This window comes from Mustela nivalis, assembly GCF_964662115.1.
Source record: "Mustela nivalis genome assembly, chromosome: 9".
Lineage (NCBI taxonomy): Eukaryota > Metazoa > Chordata > Mammalia > Carnivora > Mustelidae > Mustela > Mustela nivalis.
In genome coordinates, this window is record NC_139028.1 from 108,869,793 (window position 1) to 108,892,384 (window position 22,592).

General features: G+C 41.5%; 2 protein-coding genes across 3 annotated transcripts; both read left to right on the forward strand.

The window, feature by feature from the left end:
- Positions 1-7,765: 7,765 nt before the first annotated feature.
- On the forward strand, positions 7,766-8,701 carry LOC309872891 (olfactory receptor 4D9; the record flags this gene model as incomplete). The annotated part of the gene is made up of 1 exon (XM_082747859.1): positions 7,766-8,701. One exon carries the CDS (start codon positions 7,766-7,768, stop codon positions 8,699-8,701), a length of 936 nt encoding a protein of 311 aa, XP_082603985.1.
- Positions 8,702-15,479: 6,778 nt separating this feature from the next.
- On the forward strand, positions 15,480-20,789 carry LOC309872890 (olfactory receptor 4D9-like). 2 transcript variants are annotated; one of them, XM_082747858.1, is made up of 2 exons: positions 15,480-15,676; positions 16,851-20,789. In XM_082747858.1, exon 2 carries the CDS (start codon positions 17,829-17,831, stop codon positions 18,762-18,764), a length of 936 nt encoding a protein of 311 aa, XP_082603984.1. In that variant the 5' UTR covers positions 15,480-15,676; positions 16,851-17,828; the 3' UTR covers positions 18,765-20,789. The 2 variants fall into 2 exon arrangements, with proteins under 2 accessions (XP_082603984.1, XP_082603983.1); XM_082747857.1 differs by having other exon boundaries at positions 15,480-15,651.
- The last annotated feature ends 1,803 nt before the right edge of the window (positions 20,790-22,592 follow it).

The window sequence follows — 22,592 nt, forward strand, 5'->3', positions numbered from 1 at the left end:
TGTGACCTGGATCCAATGTTTATCTCTGCTATCCATCAGCTGTGTAATCTTGAGCAAATTATCTTGTCTCTCCATAGGTTATAGTTCACTATACAAAGATACTTATATTATGCATCTCATGGAGTCACTGGTAAGGTTAAAAGGAGATGACATGTGTGAAACACACAATGCCTGGCAGATAGTAAATGTTCAGTGCAAGGCAAATGTCATTCTCAATGTCACCCTTACTGCTCTGCCTAACACACATTCAACCTCCCATTAACCTCTTCTCTTATATGGCCCATATTCCTCATTATTAGGGGGAAAAAAACTGATGGAATAAAAAACAAAGGGATGTACATTGAATTCAAAACATCTATCATCTTAAAATTTCTGGCTTTCTGTCACCATAAAAGCTTAAATAGACACTCTACAGCTGATAAGTTGCAAGGCTAAAGAGTTTCAGATCAAAAGAAGATAATGAGCCAAAGATAAACCTTAGCTTTGAAAGTGAGATAAGGGACCAGACCAAAAAGTCAGAGTCAGTAGGACAGAAAAGAGCCGGAGGAGAGTTAGCCAAAGGGAGTTGAGTGTTGAGGACGGACTTCAGTTTTATCTGTCATCAGATCTGGGCTGGCCCTATAAGCATTCACTAACTAACTGGCTCAATTGTTTGCCATTTCCTGTCACCTGATCAATCAATTCTAAATTTGACAATATTAACCTACATCCTCTAGCATGAAAATTCCAAGAATAATTCATACTGGTCAAGTCACCATTCATAGTCCTGCTCCATTACTCAGGTAGCTCTGTTCTCAACAGCCCTTAGGCTTTTCCTTATGAAACTGCTTATAAAAGATACACACCACATGCCACTTTATAGTCCATTTCATGCAAATATGTCCTTTCCTTTCCACCTTATCTCTGGTGACTCACTCAAATCAGATTGTTATCACTATGTCAGAATTGTATGGCACCAAAGATATATGGGGTCTGAATCATTGTGTTGCAGAAGCATAATCCCCAAGGGCAAGAACCCAGAAACCGCTGCCACACCATTGCTCCTGACACCTCCTCAAACCATGTCAAAATGCACAACATAACCTGATCAGTAATTCAGAGGAAGGGGAAAGCAATAGCATTTGATGACATGAACATACGTCATTTATCTGAATGACATCAAATCACAGCTTGGACTGCAGGTTTTCCATTTAAATCAGTTTTTATTATTTCTTAAGTTCTACCACTAAGAACCATAGAAAATTTAACAGACCCTGGGCATACATATAGCTTTCAAATTACCCTTTCTCGCGTTGTTCCCTGAATCAAACACGTTAGTGATAAACATCTCTGGGTAGCCATGAACCGAATAATATAAAATGATGTTGAAGTAACTAAACTGATGAGTATCAAGAGCTGTCACTGTGCTACCTCCTTAGGTTTTAAGTGAACTAGGAACCTCAGACATGTAGTAGATTAAAGTAATCGCATGGGGTGGGGTGAGGGGGTGCCCTTGTCTGGCTCAGTTGGCAGAACACATGACTCTTGACCTTGGACTCGTGAGTTTGAACCCCACATTGGGTGTAGAGATTACTTAAAAATAAAATTGTTCTTAAAAATTAAAGTAATCATACAGGGGCAATGTATATATTGTATTAAACAGAAACTGCACAGATAAATCTACACTGTCCAGTCTCTGAGAGTTGCCCTATCAGTAGTCACAGGGCTTTGATTTTTCTATGGAGGCTCTTTTACTTAAGTTTCATTTCCCAGCTGATTGCAAGCTAATGGATTTTGGTCAGGAGGAAGACTGCACAGTCCTTGGTGTGGTTGAACACAATGCTATCTTCTTGAGCCAAAGACGATAATGCTTCCTCCAGAGAAAAGAACACATCCTGAACGTGTTCTGGGACCTCAGCATTATGTGTGAGATGGGGACAGAGAAGAGATGAGGGAGAGGAGTAGGACTTGGTGACGTTTTAATGACTCCCATAGGAACTTCACAGAATTGGCCACTAAGCTTTCCTTGTTCATAACCAACAATATTCCCTTTGCTCATTCCTATATTGGGCTTGTGGCTGAGGGACTAATCGAGGGAACTGAGAAACTGTAAGGCAAAGTTGAAGAGTCAGTAAGATGTGATTCCCTGAGGCTGCCTTTTCCCATCTGAAGGAAGAAAATAACAAAACCACTAACTAACCTTGAGTTGGGCTTTGCATTAAACATAGAATTTCCCCAGAACCTATTTCTTCTAAGATGCAGTTTGAGCATCATAAGAGGATCAATTTCCCACTTGGAGACTGAAGTCAGTTAGTGCTGGTATGCGTGAACTTCTGAAACTAAAAAGCTGTCAGTGTTGATTTTTCAGAAACATGGCAAGTATATAAGGATGTTCCTATTGAAACCAAAATTCTAATGAAGCAAATCACTCTTAAGAAAAGGGAAAGTGGGGCTTACAGAATACAAGAAGAAGGTAAGTTGGCTTCAGGGATGGGACATATTCTGCTTGGTGGGATGTTGAAGTTCAAAGTGTTGAAGGTAGTTGAGAAGGTGCTAATATCCCAGCTCTCAGGAGGGTGACTGCCATGGAAAAACAGCTCCAAATCAATATTCTTGAATTCAATGTATGTTTCTTGGCTGGGAATGGAAGTTTGGGGGTTTTGAGTAAGGTGTTTTAATGGCTAGCTTATCTATGCCCTCATGTACTAATGAATATGGCCCATGCTCTTAAAACTTCTGGAGATTCAATTAAGAATAGAGGCTTTTCAGTATTGGGAAAAAGAAAACTGTGACATGAGAGCTTTAACTCCATGTAGAGATTGGGGCAGCCTTTACCCAGTGGAAAGCTGGGGTACAAGGTAACCTTGTAGCTACAGACTCTGTCCAACATATGTGAAAAGCTTGTTTCCTAAGGATGGTCCCCTTCGAGGTGATTTCCGAGAAATTCTTGTGCTCCGTATCTCCACCTTGCAAAGAAACATAAAACTTATTTCTTTGTCCATTCCCCTTCCCCACTCTGTATTATGTATGTGTTTCAATCCGATATGCATAATCTAATGCTCTCAAAGTATCCTTCCCAGTCTTCATAAAAAGACAGCATCCATTGGAACCCACCAGAGCCATTAGTTCCAAGAGGAATTTATATTTAAGGTGATGCTGCTCAGATCTCACTTCTGCACCTTGCCCTGGAGCAGAGCATGTAGTTGATGAAGGAGCCTCCGAAGATGGCAAAGTCTACTCTTTCAAAATCCCTAGTCACTCTGATATCCTCTCACAGGAGAGGATGTGTGGTCTCCTAACACCCACGTACTACTTTCACTTGATTTGGAAAGATTATTTTTTCTTTGCAGCATTTTCTGGGAAGGGCTGATCAACGCTGGGAAGAAGTAGAGTTTCCCTAGGTTAACAGCATCAGTCTTTGCAATAAGACAAATCTTAGTTTGAGCCATGGCTCTCCCAGCTGTGAGACCTTGAGCAATTTACTTAACCTTTCTGTGCCTCAGCGTCCTCACTTGAGAAATCAAGATAATATCTATTTCATGTGGATACTGTAGGTTTTGGAAAAGATAAAATGATGCAGTCAGTATAGCATATAAGAATCACTCCATTCATGTTCACTAAGAGCAAGCAAAAAATAGGGACACCTGGGTGGCTCAGTTGGTTAAGCATCTGCCTTTAGTTCAGGTCATGATCCCAGGGTTCTGGGATTGAGCTCCACATCAGGCTCCACATCAAGGCCCACATTAGGCTCTCTGCTCAGTGGGAAGCCTGCTTCTCCCTCTCACTCTGCCACTCTCCCTGCTTGTGAACTCTCTCTCTGTCAAATAAATAAGTAAAATCTTTATTTTAAAAAGACAGAGTAAGCATAGTAGAGCTTCATTATTCTGCTCATATTTCCATAATGCTGAGACCTTGAAAGTTGCACAGACCCTCATCACCCCAACCACTGCCACCGTTCCCTGCCCACAGAGCTTGATATCCAGATGACCGCCTTTCCAACTGGGGATTGGTTTTTTTAATATGAATACCTCTATTTACAACTGCATACAAAAATAAATGTATTGGTGTTTATAAGCAGTTATGTGATACAGTATTCTGAATTTTTTGAGCAACAAAGAAAAATATTACCAAAGAAGAGATTGCACATTAAATCTGCCCCAAAATGTTGGAGAGAGGGCTTTGAACCAACAGCAAGAGGAGCAGCTCTCAGACAAGCCTCCGCAGGTGGACCTGGCATGTGTAAGGAAGAAGCCGTCCCCCGAGGCTGATGACACAGAGTAGCACCTAGCAGAATCCACTTCCCCAACCGCTTCCGAAACGGATATATAATCTCACCCACTCCTAAGAAGGATCCTTCGTATGAGGTAGGTCTTACTGTCAGCGTGTTGCTGATGAACTCTAATGGTGCAGGCTAGGAACTAACGCTAAGCCAGGCCCTGTGAATCTTATGTTTACCATGAGCTCAGGACTGTTGGTAAGTAACTTGCCAAAGGTGATGCCAGCTAGGAAGTGGCAAAACCCAAATGGCTAAGCACTCCAGCTGATCCACCCAGGTGTATCCCAAATGCAAGTGTGGGGCGATTCTGTTCATCTGGACTGGTAGACAGGGTTTACAAGCATTATGTGCCCAAATGGGGCTGGTTTTTGTATATATCTGCCATGATTTTATACCTCCTCACTATTCTGTCCACTGATTGCACAAGCTACAACACTCTTACTGTTTTCACTGTAAACTTCTTAAAGAAAAGACAGATGTTTGAGTCACCTTTCCCTCAAAAAGGTCATCTCAGTGGTGCCTGGGTGGCTCAGGTGATTAAGCATCTGACTCTTGATTTCGGCTCAGGTTATGATCTCAGTGTAGTGAGATCGAGGCCCATGAGAGGCTCTGCACTGGTCGTGGAGCCTGCTTAAGATTCCCCTTCTCCTACTCCCTCTGCCCCTCCCCCCATCGCTTGTGTGCATGTGCACTCTCTCTCTTTTAAAAAAAATGATCTGACCGTCATCATAATGCTTAATTTTCTATGCCAACTTGAAGGCTACGGGGTACCCAGATTAATTATTATTTCTGGGTGTATCTGTGAGGGTGTTTCCAGATGAGATTAGTTTTTGAGTGGGTGGACTTGGTAGAGTAGATGAATTGCCCTTCCCAGCTAAGGTGGACATCTTCCAATCCTTTGGGGACCTGAATGGTTTGACAAAAAGTGGAAGAAGGAGAGATTCGCACCCTTTCTCCTGCCTCACTGCTTGAGTCAGAACATCTCATCTCATCATTTATACCATTGGTTCCCTGTTTTTCAGGCCATCAGACTAGGGCTGATTCATACCAATAGCTTTCCTGGGTCTGCAGCTTCTAGACAGCAAACCGTGGGACTTCTCAGCCTCCATACTAGTGTGAGCCAATGCTTCATAATAATTCTCCTTTTGTATGTGTGCTTGTGTGTGTGTGTGTGTGTGTGTAGGCACATATATGTGCATTATATATACATAATTTTTTAAAGATTTTGTTCATTTATTTAACAGAGAGAGAGAAAGAGCATGAGCAGGTGGTGTAGCAGGCAGAGAGGCAGCCAGAGGGAGAGGGAGAAGCAGACTCCCTGCTGAGCAGGAAGCCCAATGCAGGGCTCCATCCCAGAACCCTGGGATCATGACCTGAGACAAAGGCAGATGCTTAACCAACTGTACATATTATATGTATGTATGTATGTATAAATTAGAAGAATCCTAATACCATCATGGAAATGGTATATAAGGAACAAAATAAAGAAAATGGATATGGTAAAGAAAAACAGGAGCGAGAAAGAAAGGAGGGAGGGAGAGGACATGAGGCATAGAAAATTCGGGCTTATTGCAGTGGTTTCTGGAGCAAAAGATTTGAAACCTGTTAACTTATCATTCCAGTATCCAAAAGAAATATTCTAGAGTGGATTGCTGTCATCCATTAAAATACGCTTCTGCTGTCCAGATTGATCAGATTCCTGAAATGATTTCTCTACCTTCTAGCCATGGTGAGTATATGGTGAGGGCAATTCTTAATTCTGGGATCCTGGAGACCTGAAGTCTCTTGCAGTCATTATTCTGAACATTTATTCTTGTCACTCCATGTCATTACTAAAGCCCCAAGACAGGGAGACTGAGCTGAATTGGAACAAATGATAATGGAATGGGGAGGAGCTCTTATCTTATGTTTCTATGGGAGCAAAAAAGAGAGTCCTGCGTGGGGAACCGTGGTCAGTTAAGGAATTTTTTTCCCTAAGATTAGAGGAACAAAATGAAAAAAATGCAGAAATTAAAACTAGAATCAGAGAAAGAACTACAGGGCAGCCTACATAATATAAGGATTTGGGAGGCCCTTATGTCTCTAAGTGAGAGAAAAATAAGAAGGCAACCCTGAGTTTGTACCTGGTAAGGGCTACAACTGCAAAACTCTAAAAGTAACTATAGTGAAAGTGAGTGGTCCATTTAATGTCACTTTCAATGAAATTCATTCCTTAAGTATGAGATTAAAATGTTATAAACACCACAGGATTATTACGTTTTACATTTCATGGAAGTATGATGTACATAAATACAGAAAATGCCCATCCATGAATGTACAGCTGTATGAATTTTCACACATGTTGAATACGCCTTTAAAACAATAACCCTGATCAAGAAACAGAACATTACCAGCACCTTAGAAACCTTCTTCACGTTTCCTTTCATTTTGTATCTTTTTTATCCTTTTTGTAAACAAAATAGGAGAGTGTGCATTCCTTTGTGCCTGGCTAATCTGGCTCCACATTATAAACATAACAAGGTTCGTTTATACCATTACGCACAGCATAGATCATTCCCACTGATGTCTTGTGTGGATTTAACACAATTTATCTTTCCTACTGTTGGTGGGTGTTTGTGTCTTTCTCCAGTTTGAAGCAATTACAAATAGTGCTCCTGTGAACATTGTAGGATATGTCCTGTGTTGCCTGTGACGTGCATACAGACTTCCTAGGAGTAGAAGAGATGTTCTTAGGTACCTACCTCCATCCTATGAGATATGTATACAGCATGAGCAGATAGACCCTGACCATAGAGTGGCTGTGCCAATTTCACCCACCCTTCTGAACTATATGAGTTCAGTTCCACATCTTCACTATCACCTGGCATTTCTGATCGTTTTCCATTTAGCCATGTGGGTGTGTAGGTAGTAGTTTCTTCCTGCAATTTTAATTTGCATTTTTCTGATAACTAATCAAGTTGAACTGGCAGTTGGATATTCTCGTTTGAGCAGTTCTGGTTCATGCCTTTGTTGTTTTCTGATCCAGTTGTCATCTTTTTTTCCCCCTGCTTTGTACACTTTTTTTTATATATTCTGGACATGATTTTTTTTTCAGATATACATATTGTACATACATCATCCCATCTGTAGATTATCTTTTAATTGTTGTGACGTATTTGTGAACAAAATTCTTCATATAGTCAAATTTATGTTTATTGTTTATTATTTTAAGTGTCAGATTGTATTGTAAAAGTACAATTGAGTAAGTTCACAGACCTGTTACCTGTATTTCAGTGACCATTCTGATAGAACCCATCAGCTTGGATGACGGGAGTCAAAAACCCAGATAATCTTCCACCTACTGGTGGCATGCTGAATTGCAGGCACAATACATGCATGGGAAAAGAGCTTCCTCCCAAGAAAAACACCAAGAGTCAAGAGACAGAAAAGACAACAGTAGATGTTATAACACATTCCTTAACTGCTTTGTTATTTCTTCCAAACATATACTTGAAAAGGATCTGTGACCCAATGGATCAGGGAAATTATACCAGAGTGAAAGAATTTATTTTCCTGGGTATTACCCAGTCTCGAGAACTGAGCTGGGTCTTGTTTGTCTTCTTGTTTATAGTGTATACAACAACTCTGCTGGGAAACCTCCTCATCATGGTCACTGTGACCTGTGAGGCTCACCTTCACACCCCCATGTACTTCCTGCTCCGCAATCTCTCTATCTTGGACATCTGCTTTTCCTCCATCACTGCTCCCAAGGTCCTAGTGGATCTTCTATCAAAGAGAAAAACCATCTCCTTCAATGGCTGTGTCACTCAAATGTTCTTCTTCCACCTTCTGGGAGGAGCGGATGTTTTTTCTCTCTCTGTCATGGCCTTTGATCGCTATATAGCTATCTCAAGACCCCTTCACTATATGACTATCATGAGTAAGGGACGATGTACTAGCCTGGTGCTGGCCTCCTGGGTGGGGGGCTTTGTCCACTCCATTGTGCAGATTTCTCTGTTGCTTCCCCTCCCCTTCTGTGGACCAAATGTTCTTGACACTTTCTATTGTGATGTCCCTCAGGTCCTCAAACTTGCCTGCACTGACACCTTCACCATGGAGCTCCTGATGATTTCCAATAATGGATTGGTCAGTTGGTTTATTTTCTTCTTTCTCCTCATATCTTATACAGTCATCCTGGCTATGCTGAGGTCTCACGCTGGGGAGGGGAGGAGAAAAGCCATCTCCACCTGCACCTCCCACATCACTGTGGTGACCCTGCATTTTGTACCCTGTATCTATGTCTATGCCCGGCCCTTCACTGCCCTCCCCACAGATAAAGCCATTTCTGTCACCTTCACTGTCATCTCCCCTTTGCTCAATCCAATGATCTACACCCTCAGGAATCAGGAAATGAAGTCTGCCATGAGGAGACTAAAGAAACGACTAGGGCATTCAGAAAAGATTTAAGTTCTGTAAGAATGAGATAGCCCCCAAAGGTAAGTATAGACATTAAACCTCACTTTCTCAAAATGGGAAGAGATCACTTTAATGCCAAAAACAAAGGGGTATCTATGGATATCAGGGAGTCCTCAAAGAAGTGGATTCTGTAGTATAGTATGTACTAAGGGCCTCTAGGTGACACTGCTTTAAGGTGAAGCTCATTCATCACTTCCATTACTCACTTTCAATTATTCATTCTGCAAATATTTTACAGAGCACACATTATGTGCTTGACAGTACTAGGATTCAGATTGCTGAAAAAAGATTAAATATAGTCACATTCCTAGAGCCATATCCCAAAATGCATTAATGGAGAGATGAACAAAGTGCTGTGGGAATATTGTAGACACTTTACCTGAGAGTTTCAAAAGGCATTTTCTAGGGAGTAGACCTTTTCAAAGGGAAAAGACAGAAAAACACAACCCAAGAAAAGAAACCAGTATTACCAATGGGGAGAGACCATTATAAAAATATGCCACGTTTGTGCAATGGTGAGCTCAATGTAGCCATGAAGTAGTGCACTTGTGAAGTGAGAATACCACTAGTGGACATTTACGAGGAAAGTAGAACTCCATTTGTGGTCCCTTAAGTGATGCAAATCCATGATTTCTATTGGGAAGAGAGGATCCTCAAATCACTTCAAAGCCATGGTTTCTTCCGAGATAGAAGGAGGTAATGCTGTGAGTGGGAGCATTCATCAAGAAATAACAGTCAGTGATGGGTAAAGGCTGTAGACAGCTCACCTGAATCTGGGCAAGGCTTAAGCAAATAGAGATGCTAAGCACTCCGCTGGTGAAAAAAACTGACTCCTCATTGTATAGTAGGATTATCCCAATCACAGATGAGTCAGACCCAAATTCCTCACTGTTTCTGCATGTAGGGAACCCACAACTTTTTAACACTTCCTTTTCAATCCATTAAAAGGTAAAGAAAGGGTCATAAAAAGCATGAAGGTGGGGTGCCTGGGTGGCTCAGTGGGTTAAAGCCTCTGCCTTTGGCTCAGGTCATGATCTCAAGGTCCTGGGATCAAGCCCCGCATCAGGCTCTCTGCTCAGCGGGGAGCCTGCTTTCCTTTCTCTCTCTCTCTCTCTCTCTCTCTCGCTTACTTGTGATCTCTGTCAAAAAAAAAAAAAGATGTTAAAAAAGCATGAATGCTTAATCACTGAATCTGGGAATTTGCTAGTCTTTGTAATGAAAGGGATGAGAAAGATAATGGAGAAGGTTTACCTAATAATCCAACTGATCTTTTGCTGGGATTGATTGATTTTACTAGACTATGTCTTTCTTCCTAATAAAGCTCAAGCCACAGAAGCTGGCACTCGTCTGTTAGAGTAGATAAAATGCTGTGACAAAAACATCCAAAACCAAAGTACTTAATAACTGGAGTAAAAATTTATTTGATGCTCAGGGCACAGGCCAGTGCTGGTCTTTAGAAAGAGCTGTTCCATTCATCATTTAGAGAGACAGGCTTCTTCCACCTTGGGCTCCACCTTTCCCAAGGTCCTAAGAATCTCTCCATTCATCCAGCAAATGGAGAAAGGGAGAGAGGATTAAGAATCCCCTTAATCTGAAGATGGGGGGGGGGGCACTGCGGTGGCTCAGTTTGTTGGGTGTCCAACTATTGGTTTCAGCTGGGGTTGTGATCTCAGGGTCATGAGATTGAACCCTGAATGGAGTTCCAATGTCAGCAGGGAATCTGCTTCCTCTTTCCCTCTCCTTCTGCCCCTTCCCCCACTCGTGGGCATGCATTCTCTCTCTCTCTCTCTCTCTCCCCCACCCCCTCAAATAAATAAATAAATCCTTAGAAAATGTTGTAAAGAATTGTGGGGAGAGGGGAAGGGTCATTATTAGCAAGTCCTTAGAGTGGTACTTTCCACTTCTGGCTACATTCCGTTGACCAGCCCTTGTTCATATAATCTCATTTCACTGCAAGGGAATCTGGAGAATGTAATCTAGCTCTATTCCTAGAAAGAAAAGGAGAACATGAAAAATGATGAACTCTAATGATCTCTTCCACATCTATGATTCTGTGCTAAGAAATCACAAATGGATTAGATCACAAAGACTATACTTTGTCTCTAAGAGGATTCTGTTAACGTGTAGATGTGCTGGAAGTACTGCTGGACCCTTGGAATATACAGAGAATCAAACCAAAATGGAGGAAATTTGGGGAAAGGAAATTTAATTTAAAGGAAGGGGAAGGTAATCCTGGAAATTAGAGTGACAGTAAACTGAAATATCAGGTCCCAAAAGCTAAAACACTGGACTAGAGGAGATTGGCTTAGTAGACAACCTTAGAGAAGACAACCTTCACTTAACCCTACAGTTGCCATCAGCTAATTGTAAATGAACATTTATTAATACATTAGAAGGTCCTACAGAGATGATTGATTTTTCTTTGTTGATTGTCCTTTTCTATGTTCTGTTCTGTTCTTACCACTCAAAAATATTCTGAATTATTTTCCAATATTAGACACACTTCTCCAAGCATTAAAATTACAATAAAGACATAAATTTGTCTTAGGCTAGATCCATCTTCAGACCAAAGGACCATATACTAAGTGATTCCATCTTTGCTCTGGCATCATTGTTCTCCAGATCTTACGTACTTTTCACAATGATGCCTCTTTTTTATTTTCTACCTCTATGTTGACTTCACCTTGAGCAAAACCTTTGTGATTGGGTGGATTTTTAAGTAACCAAAGATATGTACAATCAGAGTTTATGTTCCCCAGTACAAGATCCTACAAATGACAGCAACCCAGCAAAATGTGCCCATGAAGCTTCACTTGGACTGTTTAGACATGCAAAGCAACCTGACCAAACACAGTGGGGAAAAGCAACTGAATTCATGAAAGCACCATTAAATTTACTTCTCTTGCAATATGACATCACATAATTACTTGGATTAATCTATATTTTTCTCCAGGTAGAGCCATATCCTTAGTTATTACAAATAAACTGATTCTAGCTTATCCTACACAGGTTACATATGCTTGGTCCTACCATCTGTGACTTTTTTTCTACGTAAGGAATGTTGATTTTAAATTCCCATGGTATTTTTTAAGCAAGTAAACATATCAATATATGCAAACCAGCTAGTTTAGGAGTGATATCGTCACTCTGGATTTCTCTGAGAAACTCAAACTCTTTCAAGTTTGAAAGAGTTCTCAACATAGCTCTTATTCAATAAAAAAGACTTTCAGTTCAGCACTGGATTAGTGACTTCTTACTCCATAACATATTACCCCAAAACTTAGTGGCTTAAAAAACACAGTTTGTGTGCGTTGGGAACCAGGCAAGGCTTAGCTAAATCTTCTGCTTCAGGGTCTCTCACAAGGTGATAGTCAATGTGTCAGCAGGGATCTATTGTCTCATTTCAAGGTTCACTGGGGAAGGATCTACTTCTAAGCTCACTCATAGGATTGCTGGCCAGAACCATGAGCTATTGGGATGAGGGCCTCAGTTCCCTATAAGCTGTTGGCTGGAGCCCATCCTCAGGTCGTTGCCATGTGGACCTCTCCAACATGGCAGCCTACTTCATCAGAGTGAACAATCAAGGCAAAAGAGTGTGTAGCAGGATAGAAGTCAGTCTTTTTTTTTTTAACATTTTATTTATTTATTTGACAGAGATGACAAGTAGGCAGAAAGGCAGACAGAGAGAGAGGAGGAAGCAGGCTCCCCACAGAGCAGAGAGACCGATGTGGGGCTCAATCCCAGGACCCTGGGATCATGACCTGAGCTGAAGGCAAAGGCTTTAACCCACTGAGCCATCCAGGTGCCCCTAGAAGTCAGTCTTTTATAGCCTAATTTTGAAAGTGACATCCTATCACTTTTGCTGTACTCTATTTATTAGAAGCAAGTCACTAAATTCCCTCCACACACAAGAGGAGGGGATTGTACAAAAGCATGAATATCAGGGCCAGGACTGGCAAATTCTAGAAGTAAATTATGAAAAACTATTGAAAATTATGAAAGAAACCTAAAAATTAATTTATTCAGAAAAGGTTACAAGAGACAAAAGAAAATGGGTAGTGAGGAATGTCAGAGGTGATTCAGAGCTACTGAGCCCTTGGGACAAGCAGATAATAGTGCCAGCCACAGCAAGAGAAGAATTTATTTATTAATAACAATGATCAAATCAAATGATCAGATCCTATCAACTTTTTAATGTTTTAAATTTTTTTTGTTTATTTATTTAAGTAATCTCTACACTAAATGCAAGGCTCAAACTCACAACCCCAAGAGCAAGAGTCACATACTCCTCTGACTGAGCAAGCCAGGCACCCCTCAGATAAACTTTTTAAAAAGATTTTATTTTTAAGTACTCTCTACAACTGGCATGGGGCTTGAACTCACAGTCCCAAGATCAAGAGTCACAGGAGCTACCAATTCAACCAGCCAGGCACCCCTACCGTAGACATTTTCAGTTGGAGGTATGCAATGTCCAAGTGAGACCACCCATTGATCTATGCTGAGAGACAAGGTTTCAGAAATGATATAGGGAATGAGATGAGAAGCAAATTGCAACTTTCTGCTTTTAGGACCTCTGGAACCATAGGGCCCAGTACATGGTAGATGCTCAATAAATATTTCGCAGTTGGATATTTGATGAGTGAATAGTACCAACATATCTTTTATTTGCTTATATCCCCTCTTCATAGGAAAAGTTTGGTGGAAAACAAAGAGAAATGCATTTCCCAATCTTTATGATGTTTCTGATGTATATCAATAGGACAACAAGCAAACCATCGGCCTAGAAAGAAAAAAATTGGAATGAGTTGGGAAAAAATTGGGGCAAATTGGGCTGAAATACACTCTACTGGGAATTCTGTTCATTTTCCCTGAGTTCCTACCTCTTAAGGAGGCGGACTCCTGTTTGTCCCCTGTGAGCCCTTCAGGCAAAGATATTTGGGCTCTAAGCCCAAGGTCTAGGAGGACTCATCTCCTCCCCTACATTAGGAAAGCTGCAAAACCAAAGTGTGTCCTCCACTGCATGAGTTCTTAATAACACTCCAGGGAGCTTCGTCCCAAAAGGAAAGTCTGGCTATTTGAGTTAGCAGCCACATCCAACAATAATTCCCTTTGGTGAGCTTCTGCCGGTTCTGGGGCTGAGAGACCCGTACTCATGTAGGGACACCACAAGGCAGCGTGATAGGACTGTGGTAGTACCACACAGAGACGATTCTTGGAGCTGCCCTTTGCCTCTGACAGGAAGAAAGAAGATCCTGACCCAACCAACCTTCAGATGCATATCTGCCTTAAAGGAGAATATTCCTTGACAGTTAGTGTCTCCTAAGGTCAGTGTATGCAGGCAAATGGCTAGCTCTACTTCTAACAGGTAGGGATTCGAGTTTGGGACCTTTAATGAGGTCATTTCATTTTGAGGTGTGCTAGTGTGTCTGTGCATATGGGGCCATGTCCCAGCAATTTTGAAATGTCACTGTGAATTACAAAAGTGTTTTGAATATTAACAATGCTCCTGTATATTCTATTATGTATATTAAAGCTAGAAACCATAGTGATGAAGGGAAGAGGAACACATTCTTTGATACAAGGAAGGTGGCTTGAAGAGCATACAGAGAAATCAGTTGTAAAGAGATGGAAATGGGGGCGGCAATGTGTGCTAGACAGTGGGACTGAGGTTTCCCCCAAGCTGGGGATTCCATGCCACTCAGTAAGCCTGATTTATTAAGGTGGTTCTACCCAGACAAGATTCTGAAGAAGAACTTTGGGATCTTGAGTTTGTTCTTGCCAAAAACAAAACAAAACAAAACAAAAAATCCAACATATAAATGACACTTCTCTGTTTTCTTTCTTCTTTTTTGTTCCAAGCAGACATATCCATACACTGGGGCTCTCTGTCATCCTCCCATTCTCCATGTGTTAGGTTCCTAGTTCCACATCCCTTTTGTGCACAGAGGAGCACATTTTTGGTGTTCAGAAGAGCATGTTTGGAGTATTTCTTGATGATTTTGATGACCTGGTCATGCTTATGACTAACATCTGCACAGAACCTCATGCATGTGGGTTTCAAAGCCCATTCTCTCAACAGCTATGACCAACTGCCCCTGAGAATTCTTGACATCAGCAATTGTTCTTGCCACCACCAGTCAGCTCTTAGTTAAATATCAAGAAACAATCTGAGGTTAATTGGGATTATTAACTGTTAGCAATGGGTAGAACACACAGTCTTGACTAGTCATAAGGTAACTGAGGCTATATTATTTAGAATAATTCAGCATTAAATCTCCAAAGGCCTAGAAATTACCCAGATCAATGGGTCCACCTAATATTGTTCGATGCTATGCAGACCTTGCCTACTTTCAAAAGGACTTAAGGCAGCAAATGCTCCCATTTCATTGATGATAGGAATGACCTTCCTGGAGTTCACTGCCTTTAAGGATTCCACTGTTGATCCGTGAAGGCAACCGGAGCCCCTGTTCCCAACCTGATATCCTTCCTCTGCACCACATTACTCTATGCCATAGATCAAAATAAAACAAAATCCTCTGTGCTTTCTCTAAAACACTACATGTGCTTTGGTCATTTTATTTTTAAGATTTTTTAAAAATCTTTACTCTGAAGAAGATGTCTGGCCCTTTTAAAAACAAAAAAGATTTGAAGGCAATGAAATTCTCTGAGAGTTACTGACGGGTCAATAGATCATTGGCAGAAAGCCTAGAAAATGAGTGTTTGTGGCTTGGGCTTCAAAGGAAAGAGAACAGAAAGTTAGTGAAGGAGCAGTTCTGTTCTGAAGAGAAAATGAGAGAGAAAGTCCGGTGAGAGCAGAGAGCCCCATCCCACACAGCAGGCCTGGCCTGGCATCAGTGTGGAGGGAATACTGAGGGAAGCAGCACAACCCAGTGTCAGACCCGAACAGCGCCGGCCGTTCGTTTAAGTGATGACAAGGACCAGTAAGTACTTGGAGCTGGGGAAAAAGTGAGTTCCATCTTCATTTGCACAACGGTAACAGCAGGCATTCTGGACAGGAAAGAGCAAAAAGGGGAGGGTCCGGGAAGAGAATGATGGCAAGGGGCCGGTCAGCATCCCTGAGACTAGTTCTGTTCTGTTAGCCGGCAGTTAGGGAAGTCAGGATTCCGACCTCGTGTAGACAAAGAGACAGAGGCTGGTTCTTCCTGATGAGCACATTCAAAGGAACAGTTCTCAGGTGCCTGAGAAAAACTGCCTTGCAAGAAATCCATGTTCATGATTGAAAGCCCTTTTTAGTAAATGCTCTGAGAAAGGGAGGTCAGGGGCCTATATGTCCACATGTCAGCTGGAACAGACAGTAAATTCTCCTGGCAGCTCTGTCCTTTCTCAGGTAAGCGCTTTAACGGGAGGCTGGAGACATCCTGAACACACAGCCCTCTGCTGCCCCAGCGCCTGATAAACTTGGGTCCTGTCTTTGTGCAGAGGTTTGGGCAGAGTCATTATGTGCAAAGAATTCCACAGTTCTCCAGAGCACAGGGAGTGAATGGAGATGTTCCTTATCCTAATTGTAGAGACGGGTTCACAGGTGCATGTATTTGTCAAAAGGCATCAAATTGTGCCCCTTAAATATGTGCAGTTTATTATATGCAAGTTACTCCTTAACAAAGCTGATTTTTTTTAAGAGAGAGCAAGCTACAAAGGGCAATTTTATTGTAAGCAGTTGACAAAACTGCAAAAGCCACCTAAAGCAGTGCTTACTGTAAATATTCTCTTTATTTATTAACTAAAGTCCTTAGTTTGTATTACGGTTCATTCTTAGTGTTATGTGTTCTGTGGATTTGACAAATGCATGGAGCCATGTATAAAAATCCCTAAAAATCCCTTGTGCTTCACCTACTCATCCCTCCCCACCTGTACACCCCAGCCCTTGGCAACCGTTCATCTTTCTACTACAGTTTGCCTTTTCCAAAATGTCATATAGTTGGAATCATACAGTGTGTAACTTTTCAGATGGCCTTTTTTCACTTAGCAATATGCATTTAAGGTTCCTCTCTGTTCCCATGGCCTCAACAGCTCATTTCTTTTTAGAACTGAATAATACTCCATTGTATGGGACACATCTGCTTTTTAAACACTACATTTGGTCCTCATTGTAATTACTTCAAAAAACTATCTTTTGTAGGAAAAAGCGTAACAGCATCTCCCAAATAAATGCGATAGAGAAGACGGGACCTGCAAAATGTCAGCAGCTGCTGTGTGAAGGGACCTGTGGTCTGCAGGTTAAAGAATGCGGATTAAAGAGACTCCAGTTAAAGAATGAAACAAACCCATTCAAACTTCACAGCCCTATGACACAAACATGATTATACCCACTTTCACTGATGATAAACAGAAACTCAGAGTCAGCTATGAATGAGCTACCTACTCATTTAATACAGATTCTATATTCAAATTCAGATCTACTGGTTCTAAAATCTGTGATTTTTGCACAAAACTGAAGCTTTTGCAAATAGCGAGGTGAGAGGAAGTGCCATCCAAGTGTAGGTGATGAGAAGGGAGTGAGCCTAAGAAAAAGGCATTTGTCTTGTGACCCAGGTGATAAAGTCTTTGCCAAGAGCATTATGAGGAGCAGGGACTGTAGCTATCACTTGCCAAGTCCCATGGACAAAAGAGAAGAAGACACCAAGGAGAAGAAAAACTGAAAACAAAAGCAGCATGTGCTCAAATTGTGTTAGCAGCTGCAACCTGTTTGTCCTGGGGGAAAAGCAAACTGGAAACTTTTTCTTGTCTTAACAGTGATGATCATCAAGTACTATCAAATTTTGCACAGACTATGCCAAATTGTCTACTGTGAAACAGTATGAGAGAAGATTCTCTAAGCTTCCATGAGACCGTGTTTTATACTTCTCCCCTGTGTGTTTCCAAATTCCTAACAATTAGATACAGGAGTATTCATTGCAAAACAAAACTATTCTCCTCACTTCTCATACCACCTAGTGGCTTTTCAAGAAGGATATAGAATATGTAAAATTATGCAACTGTAAAAAATTTTAGTAAGAATTTAATAGCATGCTGATTTCAGTGCTTTGATTAATTACCTCCCTTGGAAACCCACTCTTATTTTCTCCCCAGGTAGTTGAAGAAGAAAAAATATGATACAATGGAGCAGGGAAATTACACCAGAGTGAAAGAATTTATTTTTCAAGGACTGACCCAGTCCCGAGAGCTGAGTTTGCTCTTATTTCCTTTGTTATTTTTGGTGTACATGTCAACTGTAATGGGAAACATCCTCATCATGGTCACTGTGACCTGTGAGTCCCGCCTTCACACCCCCATGTACTTCCTGCTCCGCAATCTCTCAGTCTTGGATATCTGCTTCTCCTCCATCACTGCTCCCAAGGTCCTCGTGGACCTTCTGTCAAGGACAAAGACCATCTCTTTCAATGGTTGCATCACTCAGATGTTCTTCTTCCACCTTCTCGGTGGGGCAGACATTTTTTCCCTCTCTGTCATGGCCTTCGATCGCTACATGGCCATCTCCAAGCCCCTACACTACGTGACCATCATGAGTAGGGGGCGATGCACTGCCCTCATTGTGGCCTCCTGGGTGGGGGGCTTTGTCCACTCCATCGTGCAGATTTCCCTGTTGCTGCCCCTCCCCTTCTGTGGACCCAATGTCGTTGATGGCTTCTACTGTGATGTCCCCCAGGTCCTCAAACTCGCCTGCACCAACACCTTTGCTCTTGAGGTCTTAATGATTTCCAACAATGGTTTGATCTCTACACTATGGTTTGTCTTCCTTCTTGTGTCCTACACAGTCATCTTGATGATGCTGAGGTCTCACGCTGGGGAGGGCAGAAGGAAAGCCATCTCCACCTGCACCTCCCACATCACTGTGGTGACCCTGCACTTTGTGCCCTGCATCTATGTCTATGCCCGGCCCTTCACTGCCCTCCCCATGGACAGAGCTGTCTCCATCACCTTCACGGTCATCATCCCTGTCCTGAACCCCATGATCTACACCCTGAGGAACCAGGAAATGAAGTCATCAATGAGGAGACTGAGGAGAAGACTTGGACCTTCTGAAAAAGAATAGATGCTATGAAATCTAGATTGAAAGTCAAAACTGAAAAGTATTTCCTCACAACACAGTAGAAGACCATCTTGAGACCAAAGTTCTCCCTTTGTCCCTCAGCAGCATCCTTTAATAAGGGTGGCCTGAAACAATCTTTTCTGAAAGGTTTTATCTTGGTGAGATTGTTGACAACTAAGAGTCTCAGACCCATAAATTGTCAGCTCTTAATGAGACTCCAAAGATTACATCACCCAAACACCTCAGGTGAGCTTTACAGGTGAGGAAATAAGTTCTGTGAGAAAGTTACCTCTCACAACCCAGGGATCAAGAGTCACATAATCTTCCCACTGAGCCAGCCAGGCACCCTAAGACTATGAGCTGAGGTAAGTTTCATGCTTTATCAAAGCTTCCCTAGCTAATGAATGGCAGAGGCACGGCTAGATCTGAGATATCTGAGCCTCAGCTAAGTGCATGTTTCACTAGGCCTGCTGCCTCATACTGGATTTTCTAAGGTCTGAAATAAGCTCATCCATAAAAATTTCTCCTCTATTGTAGTATTACAAAAGGTGCTTGCATGTCTTCATCAGACCAAGGAGTAGATACCTTAGGCTTCAGGCCCCTCTAAGAATTTCAAAATCATTTCCTAGGCATTCATTCCCAGCCAGCCCTCCAGAGAAAGGAATCCTATCCTGTGCCCATTGCTGGAATGTGCCTGACTCAAGTCCACAAGAAGCAAAGGCTGAAGAATAAATGACTTTTCATTATCCAGGCTTCCTTTTTAAGAGAACAGAAAACAATATCATATTTGAGTTGGTCTTCTGACAACCTGTTAATTTGTCAAGCAAATAAATGAAATTGGTAGTTAGCTAAAATTCGGATTGCATTTGGATCTCAGTCTTCTCTCCCATGCAGTCTCTGATGGATGTGTGAAGTAAGGGAAGTAAAGAGCCATTTTTATAGCCTGATTCTGAGAAAAACGCAAGCTAGGGAAACCTGCTCCAAAATATAGCCAATCCCAAACATCTCTATCACGGCCTCGTGTTCCTCCCTTGGTGCTGGCCCCATATCCCTATTGTGGAATATTTTGTAAGTTAGACATAACTCATAGGGTTAAGTTAGATAGAATGCCACCACTTTGGAAGTTAGATATATCTCTGGATATATCAAGCTGCTGGTGGTGATGGTGGAGAGGAGGCATCTCTGAGTTTATCCTCAGTGGTACCTCTCAGAGGATTGGCTTATTGGACTAGTCAAAGGCACCAGGTGTCCTCCTAGAGGAGATGTAGAACAGGAAAACTGCAGTGCATGGATATGAGGGGTGAGTCCAAGCCCAGGCTGTCAAAGGTAGCCCAGGAGACCCAGGTACAGAAGGATGGAACATTTCTGCACAACAAAGCAAGGCAGAATTTATTAACAAAATTCACATTAGCTAACGCCAGATCCTTGACTCAAGGGTGCTTTACTAAAGTTGGAAGATCTTTTGAAAAATCTGCATTTGCTTCTTTGAGGCTGATTATGACCTCCTGCCTAGAATTAAAACCATTCACCTCAGTTTTGACTTCAGCCTTGACTTTTATATCTAATCATTCACATATCAAAAACAGCAAGAACAGTTCAAACTTCCCTTTGAACCAGAATACAGAATCATATTCTGCCCTAACCAGTATGTTCTTTTGTCAACAGTAGTAGATATTTTCTTCCTTGTAAATCATTTTTTAAAATTTTTATTATTTAAGCATGATTGATATACAATGTTATATTAGTCCCAGATACACCACATAGTGATTCTCAATTTTGTACATTAACCACACTCACCAGAATAAGTGTACTCTCCACCTGACACCATGTAAAGTGATTACAATATTATTGACTGTTCTCCCTACACTGTACTTTTCATCTCAGTGACTTATTCATTCTATAACCGGAAGTTTGTAAACTCTTAATCCCCTTCACCTATTTTCTTCATCCTTCTACCACCACTTGCAAATCATTTTTTATTTTAAAAAAGTCAAGATTTTCTTAAAAATTAAACTTCCTTTCCTTATACTTTTTTTTAGCATTTCGTCTTTATTTTCTAAAGGCAAATAATGAATTGAGGATTTACAAGAAAAAAATATGTGTGTGTGTATGTGTGTCTCCTGTCTATACACATATTCGTGCTTACATATAGACTGCTCAGTACAAGAAAAAAATATATAGCATGTAGTTCATTTTAAAATACACACACACATGCACACACACACACACACACACACACACATATTTTTATAAGACAATTAATTGATTCTAGTGTTCCTAAAAGACCATGGTACTTTTATTTATCTATTTGTTTGTTTATTTGCTTATTAAGATTTTATTTATTTGACAGACAGAGATCACAAGTAGGCAGAGAGGCAGGCAGACAGGGACGGGGAGGCAGGCTCCCCACTAAGCAGAGAGCCCAATGCAGGGCTTGGTCCCAGGACCCTGAGATCATGACCTGAGCCGAAGGCAGAGTGCCTCCCATACTTAATTTTTTTAAAGATTTCTTTATTGATTTACATAATCTCTATATCCAACCTGGGACTCGCACTCACAACCCATACTCTTCCCACCAAGCCAGCCAGGCACCCTGACTATGATACTTTAGGAGCACCTGGATGGCTCAGTTGGTTAAGTGGCCAACTCTTGATTTCTGCTCAGATCATGATCTCAAGGTCTTGAGATCAAGCCCCACATCTGGTTCCACAATGAGCATGGATTTTGCTTGAAATTCTCTCTCTCCTTCTTCCTCTGCCCCTGCCTCTGCTTGTACTCTCACTCTAAATAAATAAACAAAATCTTTAAAAAAAAAAAAAAAAGAAAAGAAAAGAAAAAGAAAAAGACTATGGTATTCTAGAGACAATTGGTATACATTAAAATCCATTTCCCAAGAAAAAGTTTCTTCTCCTTGGAGGTGATAAGCATGCCTTGTTTGACAACAATCTTTCAAAATATGGCTTTTAATACAAGATTCTTACGTTTTTGCTAAACTGTTCAGTATCTCCCACATTGGGAAGCTGCATTTCTAAAGAGGCTCCCCTTGAAATAGGACCAGTGTCTATGAAGCAAAGTTCTGTAACGTTTCCTTACCACTAAAGGGAGCCATTCCCTTTCCGTGATTCTCCCTTTGGCAGACAGAACTTCACTTATTTCTAAGGAGATGAAGACTCAAAACCCTTATCACATGCATTTTCTTTCTCCCAAATTTCAGATCTTTCTTTGAGAAGCAGAAACGACTTGGCACATGAGCAGCTCAGTAGATGTCTCCCCGAGGGGCATCCGCTCTAGTCCTCAGGGCTCCATAGATCGCAGTTGGAAACCTCTGCTAGGAGCAGCTTATGTGCTCCCCCAGGGGCCAGTGGTTCCCAAACCTGGGTGAGCACAGAATCGCCTAGGAATGTAGTTAAAATGCAAAGTCTCAGGCACCATCTCCGGGAGATTCAAGAGTTGTCACGGATACCAGGAACCACTCACTGCTGGGTGGTCCTGCTGGGAGCGGCCTTTGTCTCACAACACTCTGGGGGCCCAGCTCCAGGTCAGTGTTTTACAAACTGCAGAAAAATTAATGCGTGTGCCATCAGTAGGTCTGCACATGCATTTTTGTTGTTGTTGTTAATGAAACTGAATAGTCTAGGGGAGAATAAAAAAGCACAGAATCCTTCAAATAATAAAAAAGCACTAATTCCTCAAACCTTTATTTTGGATATGGACTTGAGTATAGCCATCTTGATGTAAATAAAACACAGATATGAGCATGTACTTCAATGAAAAGAGCCTGGAAACCACTGGGCAGGGACCTATTCTCTGGTTGGTCTTTGTGAAGCCTCC

What these genes read in the sequence shown, in the direction of transcription:
- LOC309872890 (XM_082747858.1), top strand. Translation starts at nt 17,829, where the DNA reads ATGGAGCAGGGAAATTACACCAGAGTGAAAGAATTTATTTTTCAAGGA.